General features: G+C 50.5%; 1 protein-coding gene across 2 annotated transcripts; it reads right to left on the minus strand.

The window, feature by feature from the left end:
- Nucleotides 1-226: 226 nt before the first annotated feature.
- LOC123054000 (probable low-specificity L-threonine aldolase 1) lies at nt 227-3,352 on the minus strand. Of its 2 annotated transcripts, none has more exons than XM_044477638.1 (10): nt 3,192-3,352; nt 2,012-2,514; nt 1,797-1,908; nt 1,652-1,702; nt 1,470-1,541; nt 1,258-1,390; nt 1,100-1,158; nt 919-1,016; nt 622-688; nt 227-511 (listed from the first exon to the last, which is right to left on the minus strand). In XM_044477638.1, exons 2-10 carry the CDS (start codon nt 2,452-2,454, stop codon nt 428-430), a joined length of 1,119 nt encoding a protein of 372 aa, XP_044333573.1. In that variant the 5' UTR covers nt 2,455-2,514; nt 3,192-3,352; the 3' UTR covers nt 227-427. The 2 variants fall into 2 exon arrangements, with proteins under 2 accessions (XP_044333573.1, XP_044333574.1); XM_044477639.1 differs by having other exon boundaries at nt 2,012-2,538; nt 3,192-3,330.
- Nucleotides 3,353-11,871: the final 8,519 nt, after the last annotated feature.

An 11,871-nucleotide genomic window follows, 5' to 3' on the forward strand; every position in this document is an offset into this window, starting at 1 on the left:
AGACATGGCGCGGTAAAGCGCTAGGCTACAAAACGTACGGTGCGACACTAGCCGTAGCTGGACGAGGGGCACAGGTACAGTCAACAAACAGTACTACTCACAAGGCGCCAGGCGCCAGACGCCCGGTACAAAGTACACTTCTTCTTTTTTGCTTTTATTTTTATTTAAATTTTTGAGGATCACTTCTTCTTCTGTTTTTGCTGGAAAAAGCTAGAGCACACTTAAGTGATGATGGGCCGGCCTGGCGAACATTTTCCTGTATCCGGGCTGAAGTGAACACATCACATTGACACCAAGTGGGGGGCTTCCATCGGCCCAAATAGCAACACATTATTCTGCAAAGTTGTTACTACTACTTCACTACTGCAAAGGCCACGGCCATAAACAAGCTGGATACTACTGACTGCTGCACTCCATAGGCCGTGGCCTAGTGCCCATATGAATTCGTGGTGGTGCCGTTTGTCAGGCGCTCGAATTTGGCGTTGCCCGACAGTATTTCCTCCACGGCTTTCTGAAAACAGAGCAACAAATCAGTGATCTCCACACACACACACACCCACACACCAAACAGAGAGCATCGGTGACAGAAGTTCAAAGGAATCCAGAGTAACACTTTTGTACCTCGATGCAGGTCAAAGTATACTGGACGTCGCTGTCTGAAATTTGGTAGTGGGTGACAAGTCTGACGCTGCAAATTAAGGGGGTTCAAAATGGAGGGTTAGAAGTTAGCATGAAGCATACATCATAAGTCCTCCGTATGTAATAAAACAGTGCGATTCTTTTAGATACAGCCTGAAGTTTTAGTCAGAGAACCATGCAGGCATAATATGATGCTTATACTGAGCAGCTGAGCTTGACAATACTACTCAGCAGTAAAATAAAATAAAAAATTAAGCAGTTGAGCGAACTGAATTCAACCTCTTGGAGCTTGCTGGCATTGCAAGCACATTGCGCTGTTCCAGGACTTGACACAGTTTGTCAGGCGTTATGTGTGGATCCGCAATATCAAAGAATACCTAGAGAATACACCTCCCAAGGTTACAAATATGATATTTAAAGTTGACATGTTCAAACTTAATAGATGGGCTGGCAGGCTAACCATATTGGTCTCCACTGAAGTTAGATCGACTGTAAACTGTTTGATTTTCTTCAGTCCATCTGAACAATTGGACAAGACAAGCAAATTCAGGGTTGTATGACTTGTCATATAAATAGATAAAAGAAGTGCGAGCCCACATTGAAAAGATCATATGAAACCTGCTAAAACTTTAGCCTTCGTATGGTCATCGGCAAGCTTGCCTACCGTGTCGCGAACCGCAACATAGGCAGCAGCACAGAGAATTCCAACCTGCCTCATTCCACCACCTAGTGTCTTCCTAAGAATCTTAGCCTGAAAAAGGTATTCTTCAGATTTCCGTTACATGTTCTCTTAAGCAGCTTAAACTCAGTAGCAGAATATCCATCGTCACCTTGTATATGAAGTCCTTCGAACCAACAATAACTGATCCAACAGGAGCACCTAAACCTTTCGATAGGCATACCTGCACTTTGACGTTTAACAGAGAAATACAGTCACACATCCTATATTAGTGTAGCCCATTCTTACCCGGGTTGCATAATCTAGGAATATAGCGAGCAAATTGCTACGTACCGAAACTGAATCAGCGGCTCTCACAAGTCTATGAACAGGAACGCCGAGTGCCTGACACGACGACAGTGACGGAAAGTTTCAGGAGACTGAATATGCATACTTCGTACTTACTCATGCCGGTTTATTCTGATCACACACTACTTACCACGGAAGCGTTAAAAATACGAGCTCCGTCGATATGAAGCTTCAAGCCATGGCTTTGAGCAACCTCACCAACCTTGTCGGTGTACTCTACAGACAGACACTTCCCACCAGTGCTGCAGCAACAAGAAGAAAATTATGAACCAGATTCAGGTAAAAACACCACGGGTCATTCTGATCAGTAACATCAGCAGCAACGTGCATCAGAGAGCAACTCACTTTCCGTGTGTGTTCTCCAAGCAGATGAGCCTGGTGGTGGGATAATACATGGCCCCGTCCCGATGCCTGATGGCGGCAACGATCTTGTCGACGTCCATGGTGCCGTCGGGATTGTTGGGCACGGTCCTGGGGTGGACGCCGCCGAGGGTGGCGATGCCCCCGTTCTCGTAGATGTGGATGTGGGAGTTGTCCCCGAGGATGACCTCGCTGCCCCTGGTGTCGCAGTGCGCGAGGACGGAGACGAGGTTGCCCATGGTGCCCGACGGCACGAACAGGGCCGCCTCCTTGCCCATGATCCTGGCCATCTCCGCCTCGAAGCGCTGCGCGGTCGGGTCCGCGCCGAGGACGTCGTCGTCCACCTCCGCCGCGGCCATGGCGGCGCGCATGGCCTCGGATGGCTTGGTGACCGTGTCGGAGCGGAGGTCCACCACCTTGGTCACCATCCTGCCTGTGTGGCTGTAGCTGGAGCTCACGCTTCAGCAGGATCACGTACGACTCAGGAGCTAGAATGGTCCATATGAAGCGTTCTGTTAGCAGCGCACTGTAAATCTTGGATGCACCAGTGAGTGGTGCAATTTTTCGTTCGGTAAGAGAAAATTTCATGCCAAATCAACATCTTGCAAGCTGTCAACTAATCAAGAACTCCCACACGTACGGAAAACCAAAAAGGAGACGTCATTTTTTTACATTGCACAGGAGTGCCCGGAACTTGGCACGCAGCGGACAGACACGGCCTCCACTCCACGGCTCAGCACGCACACACGCCAAATGTGTGCAGGTGCAACCAGGAAGGATACATACAACTCTATCCGTCCAACAACCACAAACTTTGGCGCCTTTTCGGGGACCATGCCGATGCATGTCACGCATTTCCTCTGAGATTTTTGGAAAACGGCGAAAGGATGAACACCCGCACGGCGGCTTCAAGAAGAATGGAACTGTGGTTGGGGGTGGAAGGGAACGAAGGGGCAAATTAACGTGGCACCGCGCATCGCAAGGTGGTATCATCGTTGAGGAACAACAAATATTTTAGCAATCTACTCCTATCCATGGCACGAAACGAGGAGGAGAGGAGACGAGTGCGCGCGCGTTCGTGCATCATCAATCCGTAATAAAACAGTGAATAAAACTTGATACTAGAAGAGGATGAGGAGGGGGGGTCTGAGGGGCTGAGGCGCACCAGAATCCCTGGACGAGGCGGAGCCCGATGGAGCCGAGGCGGAAGGGAAAAGAAGAGCTGAGTGGAGAGTGGTCCGTCTGGCTTCGGAGCTGGCCTTGGCCGCTGCGGAGTCGCGCTTTATACGTGACGACGAGGGTTGGGCGCCGCCTGCCTGAGGAAGAGGAGCTGGACGAGACGCCGTACGTTTACCTTACCTAGGCGCCCTCACGCGATCGGCCACGCCCGTTTCTTGACCACTCGTTGTCACGTGCCCGCGGGCGCCTCCACGTAGGACAGCGCTGGACCGTTGCTTTTCTTGGCCGCCTCCTTCCCTCCAGCTGTGGGTGATAGTCCTAGTAGATGCGTCACGTCCTCCAACTCCAATGGTACCGGAAAAGGGAAGAGGCCAAGAAAATCAGCCTAGTGCCGGCTGTGAAATTAGCCGGGACGGTCCAATACCGAATGGTCGGTCTGCGTCGGCCTACTCAGCTCACACAAAGATACCAAGTGGTAGAATAATAAGAATATTCAGCACGCAAACGCCGCCAACCAGAACTCGTCTCTCGTTCGAGTTTGTACACTTGCACCGTGGAAATGTTCTCTGAAAGAGGCATGCACGCACTTGATTCGGTACGCATTTCACCTTTCGACCGGGCTACCAGCGACACATGTTACATGCGTGGCAAGTTGCAGTTAAGGCTGGCTTCACTGGAGGCCATCTTCCACAGACCATCCATAGGTGTCTAGACAGAATTCTGCAAGACTCTCTCACTTGTCCCGTAGCATGCATTGTTGAAAGTATATGGTCTCAGAGTACAAGTTGGTTTTGGTGGCCTCGCTTGCGACCGGGGTCCTAGCTAGGCCACCAGATATTTTGCCTTGCATTTCACAAGGTGGCTGCCGAGAATGCAAAAGGTAACTACGGTGCAGCTGATGAATCATCGTTATCACACCAAGTGTCAGTCCAAACCAAAAACGCGCACAAGAGTGGACGTATGTTTTTCTCCCTCTTCTTGCTATCTTGATGACGATGTGAGCTCAATCGCCGGTGCTGAGTAGCTTCACTGCTGGCGGATAGAGTTGGGCTGGACGACCCGTGCACGGCCGCCTCCTGCAAGTCCCGTACCAGATCAGCCTTTTGGGTCGGCATGATAAGCCCCCGCGTGCTTCTTTGCTTGGCTGGTTCCTCGTTCCTGCAAAACACTCGTGAATCGTGGTGGTGCCGTCTGATGCAAATGTCGTGGTAGGTCCACTAGTGTGCGTGGACTCTCCATCCAAGCACATCTGATCCTTTTTTCCTTCGGAAATCACTTAAGGCCTCTTTGATTCGCGGGATTATGAAAATGTAGGAATAGAAAAAATAGAGGATTGAAGTGGCATGTCCACTTGAATCTTATAAAGTTAGCAAGGAGTGAAAAGTGGTTGAAGTGGATGTTAGATTTTCTATAAAATGTAGTACAAAAGATTTCATGAGAAAAATTCCTATGAGAAGCAATCCTATGAATTAAAGGACCAACATAGGAAAAAATCCTAAGGATTTCAATCCTCCGAAATTCATATAGAATTCCTTTGAATCAAAGGAGTCCTTAGATCTTTAACCAACCAACGGCACAAACACCCCTAAAATAAACAAACACCCTTGAAAAATAAGAAATTACATCTAAGTTTCTCGGGACTGGCCGTCTTCATCCTTCAGACGGGTCGATGCCACATGCCCACGCCGTAGCATGCTACTTCGACGGTGGAGCCAGCCTGCAGTTGTTGATCACGGACAAAAAGTTACGAACACCATGGTCCTGCTGGATCAGTGCACTGGTGAAGAAGACAAAGCTGAAGGACGAAACTGCAAAGGAAGCCGCCAACACTGATGTGACGCCCGGATAATTAAACTACAATAATCCTCTACTAATGGTGCCACGTCACCTCCGTTACTGTTGCTAATCTCTCGTTAGTTCAAAAAACCGATTCAAATTCAAATTCAAAATCAAGCAAACAATAAAAGTTTTCAAATATTAAAACTAAAATGTCCGGAGTGAACCAAATAATGCACAGGTAATTATGGTGGAGAAACCACACCTTTATAAAATATTTAAATACTATAAGATAAATAAAACAGTAACGAAAACTATTATTTAAATACTTTTAGTTATTAAATAATTATGAAACTATTTTAGCTTGGGTAGCAAGTTAATGTGGCAGTGGCATATTTGGTAATATCAAATACGGTGCCATTTTGGTATTTTGCTAACACAAAAAAGGAAACTAAAAGAAAACAGAAAAGTAAAATAAATAAAAGAAAAGAAAAGAAAACTAGCAGAAAACAAAATGAGAGAAGGAAACCCCCTCCCACTGGGCTCAGGCCCAGCAGGCCACCGGCCCAGCTGCCGGCCAGCCTAGCCGGCGCTCCCTTATCATCTCCCCCCCCCCGAAACCCTAATCTAACTGCACCACTCCCCCCACTCGCGCCCCCACTCTTCCTCTCCCCCGATCCAATCGGGATCGGGCCTGACGCCGCGCCTTCCCGGATCCCGTCGCCGGAACCACGCCGCTGGCCTCTCCGTCATTGACGCGTCCCCGTCCTCCTCACCGCCGGCCTGCCTCCCCACCGCGCGTCGTCCCCGTCGACCACCCTAACCCCCGCTGCCCCGTCCCTACGAACCCCGGTGAGGCCTGGGCCCTCCTCTCTCCTGTCCCCGTGTGCATGGGTGAGAGTATTCATGGAGAATTCCGGAGCTAGTTCCTCCGGGATCAGTGATGTCGAGCAGATGATGAAGGAGTTGGGACTGAAGGAGGAGGACTTGGACGATGTGGTCTTCGATGAGCAACCTGCGCCGCCGGAGGGGCCGAGATGGGTAGCCCTAGCTAGGGTTAACACCTCCAAAATCTACAGCCAGACTTGGTTCTTCAGAAACATGAGATCGGCATGGGATATTGCGCAAGAGGCCAGGTTCAAGCCTCTGGAGGAAAACTTGTATACGGTCACATTCACTTGCTTGGGTGACTGGGAGAGAGTTATGAACGACGGCCCATGGAATTTCAGGGGAGATGCGGTGATTCTGCTGCCATATGACGGGATAACGAAGCCGTCCACTGTGAAGCTTGAGACAATCGACATATGGATCCAAATCCATGACGTACCAGAGTTGTATGCCCATCTGGTGGCTCCTTTGGCACCAAAGGTGGGCGAGGTCCTTTTCTCTGAACCTAACTCACATGACTTTGTCGGCAACTTCCACCGAGTGTGGGTTAGAATCAACGTCAACAACCCTCTCAAGGACGCGGTCTCTATGATCAGGGAGGGGAAGAGACAGATATATAGAGTTAAGTATGAGAGGCTTCCCGACTGGTGCGCTGTATGTGGCATGCTTGGTCACCAGTTTAAGGAACACGGCAATGGCGTTCACCCACCGTCAGCCCTTGTGTTCAAGGATCTCTGAGCTAGCTGGGTTATGCGCAATGGAAGGGGCCCGGGAGAAGGCCGCAGCCAGCGAGGAGGCTGCAGAGGTGGACGTGCTGGGGGGGCGCTCTAGTGGCAGGTTTGAGGAGGGCAGAGATGTTATGACAGAGAAACACGTGCATGGATCAGCCCAGGATTATGACCCAAGCAAGGCTGCTAGCGACGCAGAGCTGGAGGACTTGAGCAGGAAGAGGAACGCGGGAGCAGAGCTGGGAGCCAAACACCCCATGCCTCACCAAATTTCAGAAACAGCATCTGCAGTTGCTAACTCACTTGCGATTGTGCCTGCGGGTATATCAGCAGCCAGCCTACCACCGCATAGGGACCTGAAGAGAACCAAGAAGGCGGGAGAAGACTCCGACGTGTCAGCATCAACAGTGAAGAATTTGGCGGGCTCCTTCGAGGAGCACCGCCGGGTCCAATGAGTGTTCTATGCTGGAACTGTCGGGGCGTGGGTAAAGCCGCGACAGTTCGAGAGGTTCGCGAGTTTGCGAAGAAATTTACCCCTACCCTCTTATGTATCGTTGAAACTCAGTTAGAAGGCTCGAGGGTAGAATAATTAGCTGGCACCTTTGGTTATGATAATAGTTTTGCGATTGACAGTCGAGGTAGAAGTGGAGGTATTGGTATTTTTTGGAACAATGAAATAAAAGTCGAAATTCTTGGTTATTCGGATTACCATATAGATTGCTCTGTTGTGGAGGAGGGGCTTGATCCTTGGAGAGCCACGGTAGTGTATGGCGAAGCACAAACCCACTTGCGTTACAAAACGTGGGACACCCTGAAAAACATTAGCTCTTCATCCAATCTCCCTTGGCTTTGTATTGGTGATTTCAATGAAGTTTTGCGTCCCGAGGAGCACGAGGGAGTGGGACAACGGAGCAACGCACAGATACAGAGTTTTCGGGAGGCAGTAGACGTGTGCATGTTGCTGGACATAGGCTATAATGGCCGTCTTTGGACTTTTGAAAAGAAGGTACGGGGAGGATCCTATACTAGGGTCCGACTGGATCACGCGCTGGCCAGTGGTGATTGGCGAGCAAGGTTTCCATTAGCTGATTTGACACACTTGACGGCGGCGACTTCTGATCACTGTCCAATTTTAATGCGCCTGAATAGAGATCATCAAAGCGGCCGGCAGCAAAAACCCTTCAGGTATGAAGTCATGTGGGAAGGGCATGAGACCTGGAGCGATACTATTACCTCAGCATGGACGGGAGGCGGAGTCAGTAACGGAGTAGAAGGCTTACGAGCTAAGCTTCAGGCGATATCACTTGATTTAGGTCGCTGGAATAATGAGACCTTTGGCAACGTGAGGAAAGAGATTAAGAGATTAAAAGGGGAGTTGGAGAAACTTCATGCGGACCCAAGCAGAACAGCACCATCTCATGTGGAGCTGAAGATTAATGAAAATCTAGTAGAGCTTTACCATCGAGAGGAGATTTTATGGAGGTAGCGGTCCAGGGTAGAGTGGCTCACGGCGGGGGACAGGAACACGAAGTTTTTTCACTTGAGAGCAAGCATTAGGAGGAAGAAAAATATGATTAAGGCCCTGCAAAATTCTCTTGGGACTCTGACTGATGACCCAGACGAACTCAAAGCTATGGTACATGATTTCTATAAATCCCTTTATACTTCAGAGGGCGTTAGCAACATGGAAACGTTCCTCAATTGTGTACCAACTAAGGTCTCAGCAGAGATGAACGATCTTCTCGTTGCACCGTACAGGGAGGAAGAAGTTAAGACAACCCTCTTTCAGATGTTTCCAACCAAAGCGCCTGGCCCCGATGGTTTTCCAGCTCATTTCTATCAACATCATTGGGAGTTATGTGGCGCCGAGGTGACGGAGGTAGTGCTAAGGATAATTCGGGGAGAGGAGAGTGCAGAAAGCATCAATGATACTGTTTTGGTTCTCATCCCTAAGGTAATGAATCCATCTTTGCTAACTCAATTCCGGCCGATTAGTTTATGCAATGTGTTATACAAGATCGCATCCAAGGTGATTGCAAACAGATTGAAGTAGATTCTCCCAGAGATTATTTCAGAGGAGCAGTCGGCCTTTGTGCCAGGAAGACATATTACAGATAACATCATTAGTGCTTATGAGTGTCTTCACTTTATGAAGCGCAGCAAAGCCAAGGTTAACAGCTTTTGTGCCCTCAAGCTCGATATGATGAAAGCATACGACAGACTAGAGTGGGACTACTTGCAGGCGATAATGATCAAGCTGGGTTTCGCTCCAGCCTGGGTACAAATCATCATGAACATGGTGCGGTCAGTATCGTTCTCGGTGCTTTTTAATGGTGAGAGACTAGACACTTTTTATCCATCTAGAGGTATTCGGCAGGGAGATCCGATATCCCCATATCTCTTTTTAATCGCAGCAGAGGGCCTCTCGTGCCTACTGAAATCCAGTTCTTCGTCATCTCAGCTAGAGGGGATCAAGGTGGCACCCACGGCACCCGTCGTGAACCATCTCCTTTTTGCTGATGATAGCCTGCTGATGTTTAGATCGAGTCTTGAAGGGGCTGTTGTAGTGTCAAACCTGTTGGAGCACTACTGTTTAGCTTCAGGACAGCGCATAAATCACGAGAAATCATCCATATTTTTCAGCAGAGGCTGCCCGCAAGGCATGAGACAAAGCATCAAAACCACTTTGAATGTTCAGAATGAATCCCTCAGCGACAGGTATTTGGGGATGCGCACAGATGTTGGGCATTCAAAGAATGGCACTTTTAGATACTTGAGAGACCGAGTATGGGAGAAGATCAGAGGATGGATGGAAAAAATATTGTCAGCTGCGGGAAAGGAAGTGCTTATCAAGTAAGTGGCGCAGTCGATACCGGTTTTTTCTATGTCGTGTTTCCGTCTGCCAAGGGGCTTATGTGAGAGTGTCACTTCCTTGATCAGGCAGTTTTGGTGGGGGAGTAAGCAAGGAAAAACATCTTGGTGGGCTTGGCTTTAGGGACTTGGAAATTTTTAACTTGGCACTACTGTCCAAACAGGCTTGGCGTATGCTCCAAAACCCTACATCCTTGAGCGCACGCATTCTCAAGAGCGTTTATTTCCCGGACGTATCTTTGTTTGAAGCAGAATTGGGCCACCATCCATCACATATCTGGCGTGCTATTCTGGACGGGACAGACATTATGGTGCAAGGACTAGTAAGGAGAATTGGAAACAGTGAAACTACCGACATATGGACTGACAATTGGCTACCTAGCTCACTTATGAAGCGACCGATCACATCTCTTATCCAACATCCGCCACAGAAAGTGTCAGAACTAATCAACCACGCTACATCCTCGTGGAATGAGCAGCTAGTTCGGTCAACCTTTATACAGATTGATGCGGAGGCAATATTGCAGATCCCTCGTTGCACCAGTCAGATTGACGATTTTTGGGCATGGAGCGAAGACCGGCGGGGGATATTCTCGGTGAGAACCACCTATAGGATGATTCAGCAGAGAAAATTGAGTCGTGAAGCTTGGTTATATGGGCAAGATGGATCTTCTCACACACACGATGATGGCGATGGTTGGACAAAACTTTGGGGAATCAAGGTACCATCGAAACTCAAGGTCTTCCTATGGAGATTTGCTAGGCGTACCACTCCGACGGCTGCACTGTTACATCACCGAAACATGGCGGATTCGGCCGCGTGTAGCCTATGCGGAGCTAAAGATACTTGGAGGCACGCACTGTTAAATTGCACTGTCTCCCGAAGCACATCGGCGCTGTCTTCTGAACACGTTATTGATGTGCTGAACAGAAACGAGGAACCGGATCCGAAGAGGTGGCTTTTCTCCATGCAAGAGGCACTATCTCATGATGAGTTTACAAACTTTGTGGTCACTCTTTAGGCACTGTGGGGAGCACGCCGCAAGGCAATATATGAGCATATCTATCAAAGTCCGTCTTCTGTCCAAGCATTTGTACACTCTTACGTGAATGAACTCAACGCACTGCAGTCCATCAACTCGAGGCAGAGTGCAAGACCTGTGCCACGACGATCAGGTTGGATTGCTCCACCTGGAGGGCTGGCAAAGTTTAATGTTGATGCTGCAGTGGGAAGAGGAAGAGGACATGGAGCTGTCGCAGCGATCTCTAGAGATTCAGACGGACACTTCTTGGGAGCCTCGGCTGTGGTCTTCAGAGGTATTTCAGATCCGGCGACTCTCGAATGCATGGCGATCAGGGAGGCTCTAGCTCTAGCTGATGATTTGAACATGACAAACATCCAGGTGGCCTCCGATGCGAAGGTGGTGGTACAAGATATCCAAGAAAAGAATCCGACAGAGTATGGAGCGATCATACATGAAATAATAGAGCATTCACTATCTTTCCAAGTTTGTAATATTTCTCACGAATTTAGGAGCTCGAATATCGAGGCTCACAAGCTCACGAAGCATGCATTATCCCTCCCGGCTGGCCGACATGTTTGGTTGGGACAGCCGGGCGGTGTTTCTTTCGTCCCTGTAAACATTGTGACGTCGGAATAAAAAGCTTCGGAGTTTGTCTAAAAAAAAAATCTCCCCCCCGAAACCCTAATCTAACTGCACCACTCCCCCCACTCGCGCCCCTACTCTTCCTCTCCCCCGATCCAATCAGGATCGGGCCCGACGCCGCGCCTCCCCGGATACCGTCGCCGGAACCACGCCGCTGGCCTCTCCGTCATCGACGCGTCCTCGTCCTCCTCACCGCCGGCCTGCCTCCCCACCGCGCGTCATCCCCGTCGACCACCCTGACCCCCGCTGCCCCGTCCCTACGAACCCCGGTGAGGCCTGGGCCCTCCTCTCTCCTGTCCCTATGTGCACGCACGCGCACTCGCCCGCGCCGTGCTGCCGTGCCGCACGCGCATGCCCCCGCATCCCTGCGCCCTCTCCGTCCCACGCCCGCGCTCACGTCCTCACCGAGCCCACTGCCCCGCAGCCCCGCTCGCCGCGCGCCGGTCGCGTGCTGGCCACGGCCCATGTTCGCCACAGCTCTGGATCGCCGGAGCCCCGCCAGCCTTCTGCTCGCGCGCGCCAGCACCCACCTGCGCCTGGCCTCGCGCGCTGCCGTGTCTCACCGCACCCACGGCCACACCCCTTGCCCGCTCAAAAGCCGGCGATGCTACGGTCGTCCCCGGCGCCGGCCGTCGTCACCATCACGTGCGTGATGCCGGCCCGCTCCCCTAGGTCCAAACCGCAGGCCCAGACCCCCTGTACCGCGTTTCCGGCCATCTCCGGCGAAGTGCCGCCG

Source organism: Triticum aestivum, chromosome 2D (assembly GCF_018294505.1).
Source record: "Triticum aestivum cultivar Chinese Spring chromosome 2D, IWGSC CS RefSeq v2.1, whole genome shotgun sequence".
NCBI lineage: Eukaryota > Viridiplantae > Streptophyta > Magnoliopsida > Poales > Poaceae > Triticum > Triticum aestivum.